This window comes from Ricinus communis, chromosome 9 (genome assembly GCF_019578655.1).
Source record: "Ricinus communis isolate WT05 ecotype wild-type chromosome 9, ASM1957865v1, whole genome shotgun sequence".
NCBI lineage: Eukaryota > Viridiplantae > Streptophyta > Magnoliopsida > Malpighiales > Euphorbiaceae > Ricinus > Ricinus communis.
In genome coordinates this window covers 8,401,914-8,423,792 of record NC_063264.1, presented here as the reverse complement: position 1 = coordinate 8,423,792, position 21,879 = coordinate 8,401,914, and the positions used below count along the sequence as shown (strand labels likewise).

Genomic DNA, 21,879 nt, shown 5'->3' with positions numbered 1-21,879 from the left:
TCATGGTTTGCTAACTTCAACAGTGGACAACAATCCGTTGCTAAAATCATCGAGCCCTGATTAATTTAGCTATGGCCGGTCATCTGTCACTAAAATCTGTTGCTAATAAACCAATCTATCGCTAACAAAACGACTGCTTTCCCTTGATTTAGCAAAGGAAGCTTTTGTTGCTAATTTTAGCGATGGATAATGGTCGTAGCTAAATAAAAAATCCGTTGCTAAGGCATTAGCGACAAGCACTTTTACAGCAGATTTTTTGGCTTTTAGCAACGGATTTTTTGGCTTTAGTAATAGAAAAGTGTTAGTCGCTAAAAGCAGTTTTCTTATGATATAGAACATGAACACTTCTAACTAAAGAGAGATATTTCTCAACAATAAATTTTAAAATATACACTTAAAATAAAGTTAAGAAAGACCAATCCTTGAAATCATTTGATACATATGGTTTACTACTTCCTTCATTTCCTAGTGCATTCTTCAGTTTTACAGTAATCAGGATGTACATTTCTTTCTGATTTCGTTGTTATGTAGTTTGTATATCAAGAGGTAGGAGTAGCTTGTCTGGATTTTAGATGCATCTTCAATGCTTCACATTTATCCATTTCTTCAGGTAAAGCCCTTCAGGGCATTGGCAGACAAGTGAATATGAGTTTCTACCAATATTGTTGTGATCAAAAGTTGCCCTATAATTTATGAGGAAAAAAGAGGCATGATGTTGTTCTATTATGACTTCATGTGTGCTTGTACTAGACAGACAACAATTTAGTTTTCTTTTGATTGGATATTGATGAATTTGAGCTTCTATTATCAATGATGAATTTACAGTAATTGTTAGTATTATGAGATTACATGAGAAATGAGAATCATGTTATATACTAGTTTTTGAATGCAACGGTCCTATTGCTATTTCTTGCTGCTTGTTGCACTCCAACATTCAATTCTAGCTTAGGGGAAGGTAGAAGTAGCCTTTTCCCTTAGGGGAGAGTGTTGCTCCTTTTCCTTAATAGGTCTATGATGATCAGGAGTTCTGAGGCCATATCCAACAGTCAAAGACTGTTGGTCCTTGACTATTGAACATTGTTTCCATGGTCTGGTGGTTTTGGTGTATCTTCAACAGGTATTGGGGCTTCTTCAACACTCCCCCTCAAGGTAGGTTCGAATAAGTTGATAGAATCCATCTTGTTGAGGAGCCTTCGATGACTTGTTTTGTCTAGGGCCTTGGTGAAAATGTCTGCCAGTTGTTCGTGGCTTCGGACGAACGGATTTGTGATTTCTCCTGATTGAACTTTCTCCCTTATGAAGTGACAGTCAATTTTAAAATGTTTAGTCCTTTCGTGAAAGACTGGGTTCGATGCGATGTGTCTGGCTGCTTGATTATCACAGTACATCTCCATTGGACCTTTATGTTCTACCCCCATATCAACCAATACTTGCTTTATCCAAATGAGTTCGCTAGCCGTCGATGCCATGGCATGATACTCGGCTTTGGCACTAGACTTTGCGGCTACTGATTGTTTTTTGCTCTTCCACGTTACTAGGTTTCCCCCTACAAATGTGCAGAATCCTGAAGTCGATTTCCTGTCACAGCTCCTTGCCCAATTTGCATCAGAGAAACCAGTAATAGTGATAGTATTATTGTTATTTTTCATCCAGATACCTTGTCCTAGAGTACCTTTGAGATATCTTAGGATCCTATCAACCGCATCTAAATGAGGAGTATAAGGAGCATGCATAAATTGGCTAATCATACTCACAGCATAACTAATGTCAGGTCTGGTGACGGTTAAATATATTAATTTTCCCACCAGCCGCTGGTAATGACCTATGTCACCTAAAGGATTACCATCCTCTAAGTTGAGTCTAGTTTTGGTCTCCATAGGGGTATCTATAGGCTTAGCTCCTATTTTTTCTGTTTCTTTTAAGAGATCTAGAACATACTTTCTTTGAGACAGAAATAGCCCTCTTTATGAGATTTTGCTATTTCTATTCCGAGAAAGTAAGTTAATTGACCAAGATCCTTAATGTCAAATTCCTCTTTTATTTTTGCTTTACTTTCTCAATTTCCTCATTACTGTTCCTTGTTACAATAATGTCATCCACATAAATCAAGATAATGATCGTGTATGTGTGAGTGTGTTTAACGAACATGGATGAATCAGAGGTACATTTACTGAAATCAAATTTTTAATAAAAAATGACTTAGCTTGGCATACCATGCTCTAGGAGATTGCTTCAATCCGTAGATTGCCTTTTGTAACTTACATACCAGGGAGGATTCAGAGGAAAATTTATGACCTGGAGGGAGAGACATGTACACCTCTTCTTCCAAAGATCCTTGAAGAAATGCGTTCTTAACATCTATCTGAAATAATCTCCACCCTAAGTTAGTAGCAACATATAATAAAATATGAACAGTGCTCATTTTTGCTACCGGAGCAAAGGTTTCCTGGTAATCCACACTATAGGTCTGAGTAAAGCCTTTTGCTACCAGCCTAGCTTTATACCTCTTAATTGAACCATCATGCTTGTATTCGATTTTATACACCCATTTACAGCCAACCGGTCTTTTGTTTGGCGGTAGGGTGACAAGCTTCCAGGTTTCATTATTCTTCAGGGCCTAGAGTTCTTCTTTCATGGCTTTACACCAATTAGGATTGGTGTTAGCATCATAGAAAGAAGTTGGCTCAGTGTGAGAAGAAAGAGTGTTGAGATATGCCCTATAAGAGTTCGAGACTGAATTATAATTGATAAAGTGATGGATAGGATACAATACCGAGTGGGACACATAGTCCTTTAGCTTAGCAGGAGGTCTAGATGGTCGAGATGATCTCCGCAGGGCAATTGCTTCTTCTATTTGTGGTTCATTTTCTCCCCCTGAAGGAGTTGCCGCGGGAATAGGCCGATCTCCCCCCGAAGGAATAGCCACAGATGGGACCCCCAGAATCTCCACTTCGGTTGAGAGAGATGGATCAGATCTGTCAAAAAAAGAAAAGTTATCGAGAAATAAGGGAGACGGGGGGTGAGGAGCAGTGGGGAAGTAGGCTGACCTTTCATCAAAAAATACATCTCTGGAAATATAAGACTTGTGTGTGGAGGGATCATAGCACTTGTACCCCTTTTTTTTTTTAGAGGAGTATCCTAGGAAAATAGTTTTAACAGAACTTTTGTCAAGTTTATTGGATCGTCTAATATGAACAAAAGCAATACAGCAAAAAACTCGAATGTGGCCCAATTCTACTTTTCGGCCTTTAAGGATTTCCAGAGGACTGAGGTTTTTAAGAGTGGGAGTAGGTAATCGGTTAATAAGGTAGGCAACTGTGAGGAGGGCATCCGACCAAAAAATATAAGGAATATTGCTTTGAAAAAGAAGTGATCTTGTAACTTCAAGAAGATGACGGTTTTTTCTTTCAGAAACGCTATTTTGTTCAGGAGTATAAATACAGGTAGTTTGATGTAAAATACCTTCTGTGGAAAAGAAATCAGAGAAGGTTTTATTATATATTCAGTGCCATTGTTAGATCGAAAAATTTTAATTTTGGCATTATATTGAGTTTGAATGAAATAAAAGAAATTCTGAAAATAAGAAAAAAACTTCATTTTTGCCTTTTAGTAAGTATACCAATGTGAGACGGGAGAAATCATCAATAAATATTACAAAATAACGAAAATGATTGTAGGAAGTACAGGGGGCAGGTCCCCAAACATCGGAATGAATTAAATCAAACATCTTTATTGAAATAGTGGAGGACACAGGAAACAACAATCTGGTATGCTTTGAAAATTTGCAGGTGTCACAATAACCAGAGTTGATTTTAAGACAAAATAATTGATTTAAAATTTTATCGGCCGGATGCCCAAATCGCCTATGCATTAAGGTGCTGTCGTGGGAGGATTTAGTGGTTGTAAGGCACCGATTGGTATGATCAGTGAGGTAGTAGAGGCCGTTTTCAAAGTATCCCTCACCAATCGTCTTCCTTGTGGTGCGATCCTGAAATATTACAACAGAAAGTGAGAAAATTACATTACAATTTAAAGTGCGAGTTATAGTGCCCACAGATAATAAATTAGATGTAAAATTAGGTAATAAAAGAATGTAATGTATGAGATTAGTATTATTAAGCAATTGTGAAGAGCCAAAACCAGAAATGTTGGCTCTATCTCTATTTGCAATGATCACATGTTGGGTATCCGTAGGGACAAAATTATATAATTTTATTTAGTCCCAAGTCATGTGATCAGTCGCTTCGGAGTCAATAATCCATTTTGAAGATTTTTGGGAATTATGAGATACTAAACCTGTCCTACGGGACTATTGGAGCTGTAAAATGGACTGAAGCTGAGAGAGAATTTGGGAAATTTGGCAATTTTCTGTTGGGCCGGATTCGGGTCGAGCTTGCGGGTTGGGCCGAGACTCTGGGTTGGCCCATGAGCTGCAGATGGGCTGGGCCGAAGTGCTTGAATCTGGGCCGACCCATAAGTTGTAGGTGGGCTGGGCCGAGGCGTTAGGGCCGGGTCGAGTATAAGTAGCAGGGTCGAGTCGGGTTGAATTAAAAGATGCCGACCCGCACCCGCTTGCTACATCTGACCCGCTGAACGCATCATAATCCATAGGGTTAGACGCGTTCAGCACTCCTAAGCCGCCATATTCCCCTTCTCTTCTTCGTTCCTCTCGATTTCTCCTTTCTCTGTTTTTACTTCGTTCCCCTCGATTGAGCGTCGACCAAAGGTGCGGATGAAGGTGCCAACAACGCTCGTGGGAATGACCCTGCTTTTTACAGTGGTCACATCTCTCGACGCTGTTAGGCGTCCCTCGCACCCGAGCCGATTCTCGCGAGTGAGAAGCGAAAGCTCGGTTTTCTATTATGTGTTGGCTTGACATTGCTCCCATGGTAACACGCCTGGTCTCGTCTTGTTGAACGAGAGAGATGACCGTGTCAAGTCTAGGGAGTCTGCTGGACAGTAAAATTTGAGACCTAACGGCCTCGTAACTTGAATCGAGCCCGCCCAGGTAAGTGAATACTAAATCCTATTCTGCTATCTTCCTTGCTTCTTCTGGGTCTGATGTAGGTGGGAGGTAGCTCTGTAGCTCCTCTCACCTGGTTAATACCTCGGTCGCGTAACTCGCGCTGGACCGAGTTCCCTGCTTTATCTGTGCCAATTCCTATTTTAAGTGGAATATATGAGCATAATTTTGCTCTTGACCATACAACTATTTCAATTTCTCCCATATTGCCTATGATGATGCCAGCAACATACATAGCTTGGCAATCTGAGGCTCAATCGTGTTGGTCAGAAGGGACATGACCATGGTCAGTCGTCTGCCAATCTTCGATTGCCTCAATCTCTTCTTTTGTTGGTTGATTGGGGTTGATTAGCTGTGGCTTCTTTTGGGTCCCTGTAATGAACTCTAATTTTTTTCTTCCACTGAGGCCGATGTATACTGCTCTCGACCATTGGAAATAATTTTGATTGCCTGTTAATGTGATGTTGGTGAGTTTGGTAATATCATTTTGAGACATGATGAGAATTTCGGTTGGTTGAGTTTTTGATTGAGATTTTGATTGTTTGGATAAGTGATGACAGAATCATTCCTGCTCTGATACCATAATGAATTTGAGCTTCTATTATCAATGATGCATTTACAGTAATTGTTAGTATTATGAGATTACATGAGAAATGAGAATCCTGTTATATACTAGTTTTTTAATGCAACGGTCCTATTACTATTTCTACTCCAACGTTCAATTCTAGCTTAGGGGAAAGTAGAAGTAGCCTTTTCCCTTAGAAAAGAGTGTTGCTCCTTTTTCCTAATAGGCCTGTAATGATCAAGAGTTATGAGGCCGTATCTAACAGTTAAAGACTGTTGGTCCTTACTAACAGTCTTTGACTGTTGAACATTGTTGCTATGGTCTAGTGGTTTTGATGGATCTTGAACAGGTATTGTGCTTCTTCAACAACAGATAAGTATTAAATTTAAGCTTGCCATGACCTGCTCAGTGCATTTGTTACATTATATCGGATTAAATGAATAAATCTATCGCTTTTCTGAATCTTATTATTGCCTTCAAAATCTTGTTGCATATCATTTTCATTTCTTGGCATTCTGATTTTTTGAATAAAAATTACTGAATTCATTTTTGGCTATCTAATTGTGAAATGAACACGGCGGTACTGCTTTTCTAATAGATTTGTGTATTCTGATTACATATATAGCAAAAGTTTTTAGTTCCTTCCTTAACATCCTAACATGAAACTTTCCAGCAGTGTGAATCCTATAGTAAATTCCAAAGGTACTTCCAGGTGCCAAATTCAGGGTTGGGAAGGAAGTGATAAACCTTAGACATAGGTATGCATCGGAAAGCGTCGGAGGCAGAAGGTCAAGTACCCACTAATTCTTAGGAGGCTTCAAAGTCAGTTTGATCTGATTTTCTTGTTGGATTTTGAATTTATTAAGATGATTATGTGTGGTCTTTATGTGTTGTGAGATGCAGATTTCCTTCAAGTTCACCTCTTTTTACCAACTTCTGTTCAACGGATTCTGCATCTACATCTGTTTAGCAACCTGATTTTGCTTCCAGTGTGCAGTTAAGGCTTCAAATTTCAATTAAAATCAGCTTCAGGTTCAAAATTGATTATTCTATGATTAACTTCTGATTTTAATTAATTTAACTGTTTATTCAATAGACTGCTATGCTTTGTTAGTAATTACTGAAGCATGAACACTTATGATTCTATAATTTGGAAGCTGAATCCAACATGATGACTTTGACAAAATTATTTGTTGATCTATCCACTAGCCATATGAGGCATTCAACAATGGAACATTTTTTTATACAACATTACTTATTCTGCCTATTACTATAGCACTTCTTCTCCTTGTAGTCGTATCACATTGCATCATTCCTGCAATTCTCTGCAATGAAGAGAAGTTGATGGGCAGCTGCATCATAAATGAACCGAGTATTTCCTTGATTTATTGCTCCTATTACTGTTCGTTGTTGTGGTGGTGTTGGTTGCAATGCTACGCAGAAAGCATTATCATCCTCCATAGGCAGGTACACATAATCAGCTTGCACAGTGAAATCAGCTCTTTCAAAATGGAATGTCATCGAGGCATGGTCATGGAAAGTGTGGTTTCCTCTGAAGCTGTAGCAAAGGTCAAATTCGGGAATATGAACTCGTTGAAACCCACGGTGATCAAAATAATTCTGGAATGCACTGATCAGACGGGGGTAAGCAGTCTGAGTAATAAATGTAAGTCCTGTTCCTGAATCTATAATGGTACCACCAGTTCCATCTTGTCTCAATGCAAAAGTTCCTGGTGGGAGATGCAGTCGTTGCCCTGCAACAGTCATATCTAGTAAATTCAGAAAGTAATTAGGCCTGTCTGGTGAAGACATTAGAGGAGTCGATTGGAATCTTCTGCGCCCTTTCCGAATGTCGTTGCCAAACCTTAGAAGGCTACTAGGTGGTGGTTCTGAACCATGTTGATATGGGTTTAAGCAGTAAGAGAAACGGTGCTGTGTTATATGACTCAGTTGTTGCAACAGAGAAACTGGGGATGTATTCAAACCCATTACTCCACCACTCTTGCCTGTGTGTTCAAATACAGAGAAATTCTGGTTGTCTCTTGAGCAACCAAAATAAAATGGAATGCGCTCGCTGCCTTCAGATTGTAATATATCTTGCGCAGCAACACCTGTAGTTATGCTACCATCGTCATATCTTCGAGTATAAGAACATTTATTATTTCTACACTGGAAAATATTTTGGTTGTTCCTGCAGAATAAGTGATTGCAAGGAAGCTCTCTGTAATTACGTGAGGCGCTGGAATTGAAGATTGGAGGCAGTTGATGATATCTGTGTATACAAGGTTCACACTGTCCAAATAAGGGCGCTCCCAGTATCTGGTACAAGATACAAAGGTATGCCAGGATTCCCGATTCGTACTTTCACAAGGTAGCAAGTAAAATCCTGGAACACTGGAGGTCGGAATGCTTCAGAACTAAAACCTGAGTCAAAGTTATGAGCCCTGATTTTTGAAAATTCTACAAGTCTACTGATCCTTTCAGAATTAGTAAGTTTTCCAGGGTAGAAAGGAGACTCTGGAGAGTCTCTATGAATGAGCTGAAGCCTAAAACCATTAGGTTTTGATGTAGCAAAAGAGAGAAGTGAAAGTATAGCAAGGTAAAGTAAGGGAGCAGCTGATGGAAAATTTTGACACAGAGGCATCTTTCCAGGTGATGGATGGGTGTGGCAATGAAGCAGTAGAGTTGGCTACACTTATATAGGTTTCAAATACCAGTAGTCAAAGAGTTGATGATGGGAATCCTAGGCTAACCTGATGACTTATTTAATTGAAAGGATTGCTTTGGATATGGGTATCTGGGCATTTGCAAAATCTTGTGTGATTTAGTAATTAATCCAATGGAAGGAAGATAAAGAGCTTTGTTTCATACCCACCACTTGCCAATTATGGTTATCATTCAATACAAAATCTTCAAAGAAAAGGTAAAAAAATCTGTTGTTTTTCCTTGGAAAATGGCTGCAATAAGTTTGAAAAGAAAAATATCTTAGTTTATGATTTCTCCAAATGGCTTATTGTGCATCTGCATATACTATGGATTTAAAATTGCGCTGGTAATTCTTAGTGTTGTAACAAGGGGCAGCCTGTTGTATGATGAAACTTATTGTCCTTAATTTTATTTATATATATCTTCTAGTTCTTTTATGACGTCGAAGAAGGAAACTTGGCATAACAGAAAAGCAGCTGCTGCATGTACTGTTGTGATCAATCCAACCATCATCTTTCATGTGTAAAACAGAAAAATCAAAACCATGAAATGAACGCGACAGGAATTAATTTTATGAATTCATTTGTGCAAAGAAAATCTCAAATAATAATAGATATTTGGGTGCAGAAAGATATCATCAAAGAATTAAAATTACATTACTCAAGGTTGCGGATTATTGGATGGTGGCCTTGTCTAGTTCTTGCTTTTAACTGATTATCTGTCTGTATCTGTTCAGTCACTTACACATTCTTGCTTCCAGTAATGATAAATGTTAACCATTGATTACTCTATGATTGATTTCCATTTTCCAATCTTGATTAGTTTGCCTTCAACGCAGACTTACCTGTATATCAGCCATGTTATCATTGCCTGTTTATCTGATAAAATGTATTGCTTTCTTGTTAGTTATTGAAGCATGCAAGTTGCTGGAAAAGGTTCTTTATCATTCTGAAGTAATTGCATAATTTTGTTGTATTTAACTACCTGGACTTTGACAATAATTTTTCTAATGAATCAAGCTGTAGATCGGTTTTATTATACCCTTATTAGTCATGTTTAAAGCATTCCTTCTTGTAATTGTATCACATTGTATCATGCTGGTAATTTTCAGGCGTGGTGTCGATATGATGCTACGCAGAAAGCATTATGTTCCATGACAGTCCGGTAGAAATAATTTGGTTCCACAGGGAATTCATGGAAAGTGTGGTCGTATCAGAGGTTTAAACCTAGTCAAACGATGAACATGTTTGATCAAAATAATTCTGGAATGCACCAAGCACATGATGATTGGCAGGCTGAGGGATATAAGTGAGTCCTGTTCCTTAATCCACAATCGTACCACCAGTTTGGTCATGTGTTAGTGCAAAGATCAGTGGTGGGAAGTGCATGCGATGCCCTGCAACACTTATGTGTAGTCAGAGGCAGCTTTCGGACGGTGGGATAGGCCACTAAAGCAACCGTATAAGGCTCTTCAATTATAAAGCTTTTATATGTAATCTAAAAATCCAAAGAATTTTTATTAAATTAAAGTTGAAAAATATCTAAAAATTCTGAAAATATAATTTAATAAAACACCAACAAAATAGGAAAATTCTAAAACTAGAAACTAGCACCAGCTATAATAAGATTCTAATTAACTCTATTAGTTTTATTATATATTTTCCTATTTTTCTAAAAGATAATTCTCTTAATTGTCTATTTTATTACTAATCAACTTAAATTCTTTAAAAGAATTTAAATTTCAAAAAAAGAATTATACTATTTTTTCTTTTCGCTAAAAATTATTATTTTCCGAGAATCATGTGCAAGATACAAAAGTAACCAGTGAGCGCCAATATGTAATTTCACCAAATAGCTGATGAAGTTCTGGGAGACATGAAATTGCAATGTTTCAGGACTAAAATCTGAGTTGGAAGTTAAATCTGCGTCTAAGTTGTGAGCCCTAATTTCTTAAGCTTTTACACGTCTACTTATACTTTCAGAATCAGTGACCTTGTCAGGATAGAAAAAAGATTTTGGAAAATCTCAATCAACGAGCACAACTAACTAAAAATTGTCAATCCAAAATCATCTGTTTTAATTTTTATTTTATTTTTTTATAAAAAAGAAAGGTAACAATGAGAAACTATATATATTTGATCAGAACATTATTTCCTTAAACAACCTGTTGTGCTAGAACGTCAATAAAGACTCGCTGAAGAGAAATTGTTTTAAAGATAATTCATAATTCTTAAATTGGAACCTTAAAAGAAAGTTGGAAAGAACAATTGGTTTTGAATTAAATCCATCTAAATTTCATAGTTCGATTGAACGCACTAGCCATAACGGGCAATCAGCAAATTAAAGACAAGCTTTTTTTAATTCTACATTTACTAATTTATTTTGCCTAGAGCATCCCTTCTCCTTGTGATTGTATCATACGACATGATCCTGGCAATTCTCAGGAGTGAAGAGAAGCTGTCGGTTAGCTGCATCATAAATGAACTGAGTGTTTGCTTGATTTAATGCTCCGATTATAGTGCTCTGCTGGGGTGATATTGGTTGCAATGCTACACAAAAAGCACCACGATCCTGAACAGTCAAGTACACATGCTCTGGTTCCACAAAGAAATCAGCTCCTTGGAAATGGAATGTCATTGATGGATAATTATGGAAAGTATGTCCCTGCTACTTGTAACAAATGTAGCCACTCAATTGAATATTAACACGTTGAAATCCATGCTGATCAAAATAATTCTTGAAGGCAGTGATTGTTATGGGTCAAGCCCATCTTACAATATTTTTATTATTTTTAGACACATATATTATGGGCTTTTATGATGAACTTGTTATGTCTTATTTTTGGGTCTATTTTGGCATGGGTTTTGTGGCTTCCAAGAGAAGCTTGTAGAGGCTATTGTGTAGACACTTAGTGTGTGAAGGGAGCAGCAATTTTTAGATTTTGCTAGAGAAGATCCCACCGTTGGATTTTGCTGAAATTTTGTCAGCTTGTTGAGGACACACGGGCTACATTCTGACCGTTCGGATCGTCAATTGGAGCTCCGGTTCATCGGGAATTGTCTCTGGACAGAGCTGCTATTTTTAGGTGAATTCTACTTTTTTTTGTTCTCTATTTCAATTCTCTTATTGTTGGTGTTTGTTGGTGGGTTGTGAATCCTTTGTAGACTGATTTGGGGTTCTTTTTCCCTCAATTTATAAATAAGAGAAGTTAAGGGTGGACTCCTCAAAAGGTCCCGCGATTTTTACTCTTCACATCGAAGGGGTTTTCCACGTATAAATCGTGTGTGTTGTTTGCTATTATTTTCTTTTGTTATAGCTGGTTATTTACTGCATTTAGTTGCTAGTTTCCTTTGTTAATTTGGTTGTGTGACAATTTGGGTTGATTGGATTGCATAATTGGTTGGTTGTCTTGATTGTGTGACATTGTGGGTGTCGTTGTGACCCCCTTCCAATCCCTACAACTTGGTATCAGAGCCGGAAGTTAATTAGTCACATTATGGAGTCGAGTAGTAGTATTTCGATGGTTAAATTGACATCAACCAATTATTCTATTTGGAGACCTATGATGGAGGACTTGTTATATTGCAAAAACTTGTATGACCCAATTGAAACTGTCACTAATTCGGATGGTAGTGTTTCTAAACCATCTAAACCAGATAAAATGGAAGAAAAAGATTGGGTAAAGTTGAAAAGAAAGACTTTGGGGACTATTAGGCAATGGGTTGACATTAGCATATTCAACCATGTGTCACAAGAGTCCGACCCTTATGATTTGTGGAAGAAGTTGGAAGGTCTATATGAAAGGAAAACTGCTTATAACAAAGCTTCACTAATTAAAAGACTTATTAATTTGAAACTTAAAGGTGAGAAGTCTGTTTCTGAGCATTTTAGTGACTTCCAGGATATTATTAACAAGTTGACTACTATGAAGATTGTTCTTGATGATGAGTTACAGGCTTTGTTCTTGTTGAGTTCTTTGCCAGATAGTTGGGAGATCTTGGTTATGACTATTAGTAACTCTGCTCCGGATAGCGTGCTATCTTTAGATGTGATTAAAGAAAGCATGTTTAATGAAGAGATCAGAAGGAAGGAGATGGGAGTTGACAATTCACAAGCTCTTGTTGTGGAGAACAGAGGAAGAAGCAAGAGTCAGGGTCCCAAAGGCCATGGTAACTCAAGGAGTAGGTCCAAATCCAGTGATGGGAGAAATGTGGCTACATGTCATTACTGCAAGAAGCCTGGTCATATCAAGAAATATTGTTTCCGCTTGAAAAGAGAACAAAGGAAGAAGCATGATTCACAAAAGGAGGGGGATGACAAAAATACTGCAGCAACCGCTTCTAAAAGTGATGATGAGGTCACCTTGATTTGTGCAACTAGTGAGTGTCATCATGTTGATAGTTTAGACACATAGTAGTTAGTAGATACAGGTGCTTCATACCATTGTGTTCCTAGAAAGGAGTTCTTCATGAATTACCAAGCTGGTGATTTTGGCAGTGTCAAAATGGGTAACCAGAGCTCAGCAAGCATTGTTGGGTTAGGTGATATTCGTGTAAAGACCAGTGTTGGGTGCATGCTTACATTGAAAAATATGTGTCATATTCCTGATCTACGCCTTAACTTGTTGTCTGCTAATGTTCTTGATCAAGAAGGATTCAGACACACCTTTGGTGATGGTAAATAGAAATTGTCCAAGGGTTCTATGATAGTTGCACGAGGCGAGTTGTGTTGCTCTTTGTACAAATCATATTTGAGTGTATGTTCTGGTGAGCTCAATACAGTGGAAGAGAAGAATTCTCCTAACCTGTGGCATCGTAGATTGGAACACATGAGTGACAAGGGTTTAAAATGTCTAGCAGGTAAAACTCTCAATCCTGTTGATACTACAATTGCACTTGACCTTTGTGATCATTGTTTGGCAGGCAGGCAACATAGAGCTTCTTTTTCAAGGAAGTCTACTAGGAGACAAGCTAAGCTTGAGCTTGTTTACTCCGATGTTTGTGGTCCCTGTCACGACCCACTCTGGGGGCCCGTGACCGGCACTAGGGAATGGGTAGGCTTAAGGCCACCGAAACCCGTAGTAAGCCTTACCAACCCGCAAATCCATATATACAATTAATCAAATATAAAGTAGTCATAATTGTCTTGCATAATACATCATCATACTACCAACAAGAGTCAGAATAGTTATATAAATTTTAAAATTTCCTATTGCGGATACTCTAGAGTAAAAATGACAAGTATATAAGTACAAGATAATTACAAAAGTCCGAAGAAGAAGAAGTCGGACTGTCGAATGCGAAAGTCTTTAATCACAAAAATTACAACCGATCTCGAGAGTAAGTCAAAATCAAATAATCTAAGGACTATTGCAACCTTCACATGATATATTAATTATTCAAAACAATATACCAATTTCTGAATATAATTGCAATCATAATATAAAATCATACACCATAATAATAAAATGATAAAAGGAGAGAGTGTAAATAAATAAAGACATTTTTACTTCACGGAACGTGTGGCTAAGTAGAACCCTAACCCCAAATTCTAACAGCCACTTTGGCTCTCTTAATCCAATAAGACGAGAGCAATGCTCAACCAGGGACCTTACCTCCAGTCTGGTCACTTAAGTATCCAAATAAGAAATCTAGTAGCCATTCGGCTCTCTTAATCCAATAAGACTGGCGCCCCGAGAGCAATGCTCGACCAGGGACCTTACCTCCACCGTCACTTAAATATCCAAATAAGCCGCCTGAGAGCAATACTCGACCAGGGACCTTACCTCCGACAATTTACACAAATCAGCCCAGAGAGCCATGCTCGACCAGGGCAAACCTATAAATATCTTATTACATGTCCATGATCATTACCGACGCGTCCCGATGTAACCCATCAAAGGCATGTTCTACAAGCCACATTTCCCAATTCGCAATCATCACATATAATAAATATCATTATCTGATGAACTCATCCAACACATATCGAAATAAAGATTAAAGATTTAAGATAAAATAACGTGCAATTTGTGAGGGGAAAAATAATAACGTTTGTCTTATATAACATACTAATAATCATATTAAGCACATTAAAATCAGACTAGCAATAGCGCAAAGATTAAATGACTTTAACTCACAGATTTGATGCGTTCCACGGTCCGCTCCTACGCCTCGGGTGGAGCTGGCGGGAAGGCTGAATTATCTAATAACAAAAGACATACAATTAATAGACATTCGAAAATTCTTCCTAAACTTAGACCCTAAGGTCGACTGCCTAGAATTTAATTGGACTCGAGGATTCTGCCGAAAATTTGACAGAACCTCCCCTAAATTACGGATATTTACCCCCCATAAAACGGGTCTAGGACCTGCCAAAAACATATCAGACATGCTGGAATTTAATAACAGGAGCCGGGCCACAAGAACTGCACTAATATTTTCCCGACTCCAAAACACCACAACCCAAACAATTTAATTTGATTTATTTTTAAACTACCCAACACAAGCAATTAATAGCCTCAATAACTTTCTAATATTATAACAAAATTTTCGAGTCTAATAAAATTATACCGAGCTAACAATTAAAATATTCCGAGTCCAGGCCCCGCTAACAGGTGTCAATTTAAATCCGGAGCGCTCAAGTTGCGGGAGTCCTAAGTACAAGAGTTTTGGCCGGAAAGTGGCCGGGAAGGCGGCGGATCGGGGGCCGGAAAGTCGCGAAACTTCCCAAGGCTGCCGGCAAGGATTTTCCGACGGAGGAGGGTGGCTTCCGAGGTTTTCGGGGGTGGGGAGTCCGATCCCGGCGTCTGATCGCTGAAAACAAGCCGGCAAGAGGCCGAACGGCGAAGACAGCTCCCTACCTTCGGTCAACGTCGGCGGTAGCGGAGAGGAAAGACGCTGGCGATAGCGGCGGCAGCTTGGCGGCTCGCAGGCGACGGAAACGTGAGGCAACGGTGGCTGCTGGAGGGAGAAGGAAAAAGAGGAGAAGGAGAGGGAAAGGGGAGGGAAAAGAGAGAGAGAGAGGGAGGAGAAAAACGATTTTTGTATATATAAATATTTAGCAAGGGTGTTACAGTCCCGTTGAAGTGGAGTCTAATGGTGGCAACAGATACTTTGTCACTTTCATTGATGATGCTACTAGAAAAACTTGGGTTTATATGTTGAAGACCAAGAGCCAAGTGTTTGAAACATTCTAGAAATTTCCTGCTATGGTGGAAAGGGAGGCGAAAAGAAAATTGAAGTGTCTTCGTTCTGACAATGGTGGTGAGTACACTTCACATGAGTTCGAGAACTATTACTCACGTCATGGCATTCGACATGTGAAGACAGTTCCTGGCACCCCACAACATAATGGTGTTGCAGAGAGGATGAACAGAACCATTGTAGAGAAGGTGAGATGCATGTTGAAGATGTCAGAGCTTCCTAAGACATTTTGGGCTGAGGCAGTTAAAACTGCAGTTTACCTGATCAACCGCTCTCCATCCATTCCTTTGGGTCTTGATATTCCTGATAGAGCATGGAAGGGATGTGATCCTACATATTCACATCTTAGAGTTTTTGGAGGCAAGGCATACATGCATGTGCCAAAAGATCAGAGATTGAAGCTTGATTCCAAGACTACTCCATGTGTGTTTGTTGGCTATGATGATGATAAGTATGGGTTCAGGCTTTATGATCTCGAGAAACAAAAAGTAGTGAGAAGCAGAGATGTGGTATTCTTTGAGCACGAAAAGGGTGCAGATCTTCTGAGTGCAAGGTATCACACTAACTCAGATTCATTTGTTGATACTACTGATGTTTCTTCTGTTCCTACTTCTATTTCTGTTGAACAGTCAACACATGAGAATGTTGAAGCAACACACGATGGTGTTGATGAGGTACAACCTGATGATGATGGTGATGTACCAGAATTTGATGATGCTCCTGATGATGCTCAACCAGAAGAAGAAGAGGTTTATGATCAGGGGGAGCAACCTACCCCACCGGTGGATGATGTACGAGTTCGAAGGTCAATAAGAGATCGCAAACCTTCTTCGAAGTATCCCAGCTCAGAGTACATCCTAATCACGGATGAGGGGGAGCCCGAGAGTTTTCAAGAAGTGATGTCTAGTGAAGATAAGGATCTTTGGCTCGAGGCTATGAAAGAGGAGATAGATTCTTTGATGAAGAATCAGACTTATGAGTTGGTGAAGCTTCCTAAGGGCAAGAAAGTTTTGAAGAACATATGGGTTTTCAAGAACAAGAAAGATGGTGAGAAGATAGTGAAGAGAAAAGCCAGATTGGTGGTAAAAGGATGCAACCAGAAAAAAGGCATTGATTTTGATGAGATCTTCTCTCCGGTTGTCAAGATGACTTCTATCAGAACTGTTTTGGGGTTAGCTGCAAGTCTTGATCTTGAGTTGGAGCAGCTTGATGTGAAAACTGCTTTCTTACATGGTGACTTGCATGAAGAAATCTACACGGAGCAACCTGAAGGCTTTGAAGAAAAGGGGAAAGATAAACTTGTTTGCAAGTTGAAGAAAAGTCTTTATGGGCTTAAACAGGCACCAAGGCAGTGGTACAAGAAATTTGATTCGTTTATGACTAGTCATGGTTATAAACGAACTTCTGCAGACCCTTGTGTGTATTTCAGAAAATTCCCCGGTGATAACTTTATTATCCTTCTTTTGTATGTGGATGATATGCTGATAGTTGGACAAGATGTAGAGATGATTAGCAACTTGAAGAAAGACTTGTCCAGGTCATTTGACATGAAAGATTTAGGCCCTGCGAAGCAAATCTTAGGCATGGAGATTGCTCGTGATAGGAAAGCTGGAAAGTTGTGGTTATCACAAGAAAAGTATATTGAACGAGTGCTTGAAAGGTTCAATATGAAGCATGCCAAGCCTGTTAGTACACCATTAGCAGCTCACTTTAAGCTAAGTAAGAGAGCTTGTACTACAACAGAGAAGGAGAAAACAAGTATGTCTTCTATTCCTTATTCTTCTGCTGTTGGTTCTTTGATGTATGCTATGGTGTGTACTAGGCCAGATATTGCATATTCTGTTGGTTTGGTGAGTAGATACTTATCCAATCCGGGTAAGGCTCATTGGGATGCAGTAAAGTGGATCTTTAGATATTTGCGTGGCACCTCTAAACTTTGTTTATGTTATGGAGGTGGCAAACCTATTCTTGAGGGTTATACAGATGCAGACATGGTTGGTGATCTTGATAACAGAAAGTCTACCTCAGGTTATGTGTTCACATTTTCAGGGGGAGCCATTTCTTGACAATCCAAGTTACAGAAGTGTGTGGCTTTGTCAACTACCGAGGCAGAGTATATAGCAGCTGTGGAAGCAAGTAAGGAAATGCTTTGGTTGAAGAGGTTCTTTTAAGAGTTGGGTTTGAAGCAAGGTGAGTATGTTGTATTCTGTGATAGTCAGAATGCTATGAATTTGAGTAAGAACTCTATGTATCATGCTCGTACCAAGCATATTGATGTTCGATATCATTGGTTGCGAAATGTGATCGAGGAGAAGAAAATGAAACTGAAGAAAGTCCACACTGATAAGAATGCTGCAGACATGTTAACAAAGATGGTTCTCGGAAGCAAACTTGAAGTTTGTGGTAAGCTTGCGGAAATGAGCCTCAAGTGATGATTGAAGCATGATCGTCTTCCCCGTGTTGGCCTGGGGGGAGAGATTTGTTATGGGTCCAGCCCATCTTGCAATATTTTTATTGCTTTTGGACACATGTATTATGGGCTTTTATGATGGACTTGTTATGCCTTATTTTTGGGTCCATTTTGGCATGGATTTTATGGCTTCCAAGAGAAGCTTGTAGAAGCTATTGTGTAGACACTTAGTGTGAAGGGAGCAGCAATTTTTAGATTGAAAACACACACAAAAGAGAGAGGAAACTAGAAAGTTCCAAAGGGTATTGTCCTGCTCGTTTTTTTCAGCACCAGTCCTAGTGTTTTGGTCATCGGAGAAGATCCCACCGTTGGATTTTGCTGAAAGTTTTTCAGCTTGTTGAGGATACACGGGGCTAGATGCTGACCGTTCGGATCGTCAATTGGAGCTCCGGTGCATCGGGAATTGTCTCTGGACAGAGCTGCTGTTTTTGGGTGAATTCTACATTTTTTTGTTCTCTATTTCAATTCTCTTATTGTTGGTGTTTGTTGGTGGGTTGTAAATCCTTTGTAGACTGATTTGGGGTTCTTTTTCTCTCAATTTATAAATAAGAGAAGTTAAGGGTGGACTCCTTAAAAGGTCCCGTGGTTTTTACTCTTCACATCGAAGGAGTTTTCCAGGTATAAATCGTGTGTGTTGTTTGCTATTATTTTCTTTTGTTATAGCTGGTTATTTACTGCATTTAGTTGCTGGTTTCTTTTGTTAATTTGATTGTGTGACAATTTGGATTGATTGGATTGCATAATTGGTTGGTTGTCTTGATTGTGTGACATTGTGGGTGTCGTTGTGACCCCCTTCCGATCCCTACAGTGATTACAGGAAAATAAGCAGTCTGACTAACGTAAGTGACTGCCGTTCCTGAATCAATAATGGTACCTCCAGTTCCATCAGGTTTCAGCGCAAAGGTCCCTGGTGGAATCTGCATGCGATTCCCAGCAACACTTACATCAATTAAGTTCTGAAAGTAATTAGGCATGCCTCGTGGAGATACAAATGGAGTTGAAAGATATTTTCTTCGCGATTGGTGAATGTCATTGCCAAACCTGAGAAGGCTAGTAGCATGTGATGGTGAACTTAAGTCAAATAGATTTAAGCAGTAAGAGAAACGGTTTTTTGTTATGTGATTCATTTGTTGCAAGAGAGAAACGGGGGACATGTTCAACCCAATGATTCCACCACCCTTGCCTGAACTTTCAAATGTTGAAAAGTTCTGATTGTCTCTCGAGCAACCAAAATAAAACAGAATGCGGTCATTTTCTGTAGATTGTAATATATCCTGTGCAGCAACACCTGCGGTTGCAGAACCACCTGCATATGCAATCCTATAAACACATTTGTCATCTCTGCATTGGAAGACATTCTGGTTGTTCGTGCAGAACCGATGCTGGCAAGGAAGATCTCTGTAAGTACGCGAAGCAGTTGAGTTAAAGATCAGAGGTAATTGAAGATATCTACGCATTCAAGGTTCGCATTGTGTCCAAAAAAGGCCACTGCCAGTATCTGGTACAAGATACAAAGGTACACCAGGACTCCCAATAATTACTTTCACCAGATAGCAGGTATCATCCTAGGATATATGAAGTCGGAATGCTTCAGAGCTAAAACCTGAACTGGTAGTTATGGCCAAGTTATGAGCCCTGATCTTCGAAAGTTCTACAAGTCTAGTTATTTTTTCATAATCAGTTATGTTGCCAGGATAGAAAGGAGATTCTGTAGAGTATCTATGAACAAGTTCAAGGCTAAAACCATCAGGTTTTGAAATAGCAAAATGAATAAGTGAGAGTATAGTGAGATAAAGAAAATGAGAAGCTAATGATTGAAGCATATTTTCTTTTTCAGGTGACTGATGAGTAAGCAAGTAAACAATAGGACTAGCTATACTTATAGAGTTCTGAATTGATAGTTCAGAGTGTTGATGATGGATTTCTTAGCCTAACTTATTCACACATTATTAAATGGAAGGATCGCCTTGGATATGGTATATCTGGGGATTAGGCTAATCCTTGTGCCAATTATGGTAATTATCATTCAATATAGAATCCTTGAAAATAAGGTAAGGACATGAATCTATATTCCCTACAACAATATAAGACTACAATCTCTAAACTAGGAAAAATTAAATTAGCTAGCTCCATGATTTCTAACTAACTACTTCGGACCTTGTTGCAGAAAATATGAACTAATTAGCTAGTGTAATCTGACTTGTAAATGCCAAAGTCCCCAGGGTAAACTTGAAAATGGCTAAACGCTCAATTTGTGAACCCTGGACTATTTTCTGACCAAAGTCTAGTTTGCCCCAAATTTTAGGTTGTTGGCCCAACTTGGCTCTAAATTCTTATTAATGGTTTAAAAAGCTCTAAATCCATCACTAAAAGTGTTGGGTAAGGGTAAAGTTTTATTGACTTAAAGCTCATGAATATGGGGCATTCTTCTCTATATTCCAACCATATTCAAATATCACTTCCAACCATGCTGTACTAAAAATAAAAAAATTAAAGTGAGAAATCTAACCAGAACACATTTTTTAAACTTATATTGTTGTCCTAGAAACTGAAACAAAGACTAATTGAAAAGAAAGAATGTCATAATAACAACAATTCTTAAATAGAACCCGAAAGAAATTAAGTTAGAATCTAACAGTTGCCTTATGCCCATGTAAATGTGTAAGTAGCCAAGCCAACAATGAATTGTGGATTTGAATATGCTTTTGCCTGGCTCATTACATAACTTAGATGCATCCGATTAAACAACTATATTAAAGCGTCTGGTAAAAATTTAAGAAATAGCAACTGATAGCCAATTTAGTTTCAATCAGCTGCTAATTTTATCAGTCCTATTTTAGAGCTTTTTCTTATTAGCTGATAGTTGATTTGATTTTTTATTTATTTGGACACTGTTTTCCTTATTAAAACTTATTAACAATAACTCACTTTAAATTGATCTTATATAATTAAATTTTTATTTTTTAAAATAAATAATAATTATTTTAAAATTATTCTTAATAGTTAAATAATTATAATATTTAAAATTATGGTATTTGAAATTAGACATTTTTATTAGTAGAATTTAAATTTAAAATTTTTACTTTTGAAATAATTTTTATAAATATTTTTAATAATAAATACAATTGAGTTAAAGAAAGTTAACTATAAAATTTTAAATTATTATAAGTTATTTTTATTAATTTGTATCATTAAATATAATATAATAAAATAAAATATATTCAACGATAAATTATACATTTAATGGTTATTTAACATACTAACAGCAACCGCTAATAAAATTTTATCAAACGGTTTAAATTATTAATATTCAGCTACCAGTTATCAACGAGCAGCTATACTTATTCACACATTGGGGCATATTTTATTTTTAAGGTGACTGATGAGTGAGCAAGTAAGCAATAGGATTAGCTATACTTATAGAGTTCTGAATTGGTAGTTCAAAGTGTTGACGATGGATTTCTTAGCCTAACTTATTCACACGTTATTAAATGGAAGGATCGCCTTGGATATGGTATATCCGGGGACTAGGCTAATCCTTGTGCTAATTATGGTAATTATCATTCACTATAGTATCCTTCAAAATAAGGTAAGACTTCCACATGCTAATTCAGTGCATTGAGAAAAAGTTTGCTGGGTTTGTTGCTGCTTCCACTTGAGTTACAAACACTATTGCTATCTACTCCTAGACAACTAGGTTTCTAAACGGAGAAGAAGAAGGGAGTTACTGTTTTAAAGCTACTTTTTTGCTTATTAGCCAAAAAAACACAATGTTTAGGCTTAAAACGCGTGGATGCTGATGTATAATTACATGTGTCCTAGATGTATAAGTCACCTGAGCTTTGATTGCCATATAAGACCAATTTCACTGGAATTTTATTTGATGTATCAATTGTAAAAAAAAAAAAAATGG

The 21,879-nt window shown here is 38.1% G+C and overlaps 3 protein-coding genes across 3 annotated transcripts; all 3 read right to left on the bottom strand.

The window, feature by feature from the left end:
• Positions 1-5,752: 5,752 nt before the first annotated feature.
• On the bottom strand, positions 5,753-7,577 carry LOC125371171 (aspartyl protease family protein 2-like). Its single transcript, XM_048379699.1, has 2 exons — positions 6,892-7,577; positions 5,753-5,948 (listed from the first exon to the last, which is right to left on the bottom strand). Exons 1-2 carry the CDS (start codon positions 7,575-7,577, stop codon positions 5,753-5,755), a joined length of 882 nt encoding a protein of 293 aa, XP_048235656.1.
• Positions 7,578-7,875: 298 nt separating this feature from the next.
• Positions 7,876-8,237, bottom strand: LOC125371054 (aspartic proteinase CDR1-like). The gene has a single exon (XM_048378887.1). The coding sequence runs from the start codon at positions 8,230-8,232 to the stop codon at positions 7,876-7,878; it is 357 nt and encodes a 118-aa protein (XP_048234844.1). The 5' UTR covers positions 8,233-8,237.
• A 10,409-nt stretch (positions 8,238-18,646) lies between these two features.
• On the bottom strand, positions 18,647-19,423 carry LOC125371170 (aspartic proteinase nepenthesin-2-like). The gene has a single exon (XM_048379698.1). The coding sequence runs from the start codon at positions 19,421-19,423 to the stop codon at positions 18,647-18,649; it is 777 nt and encodes a 258-aa protein (XP_048235655.1).
• Between the last annotated feature and the right edge of the window lie 2,456 nt (positions 19,424-21,879).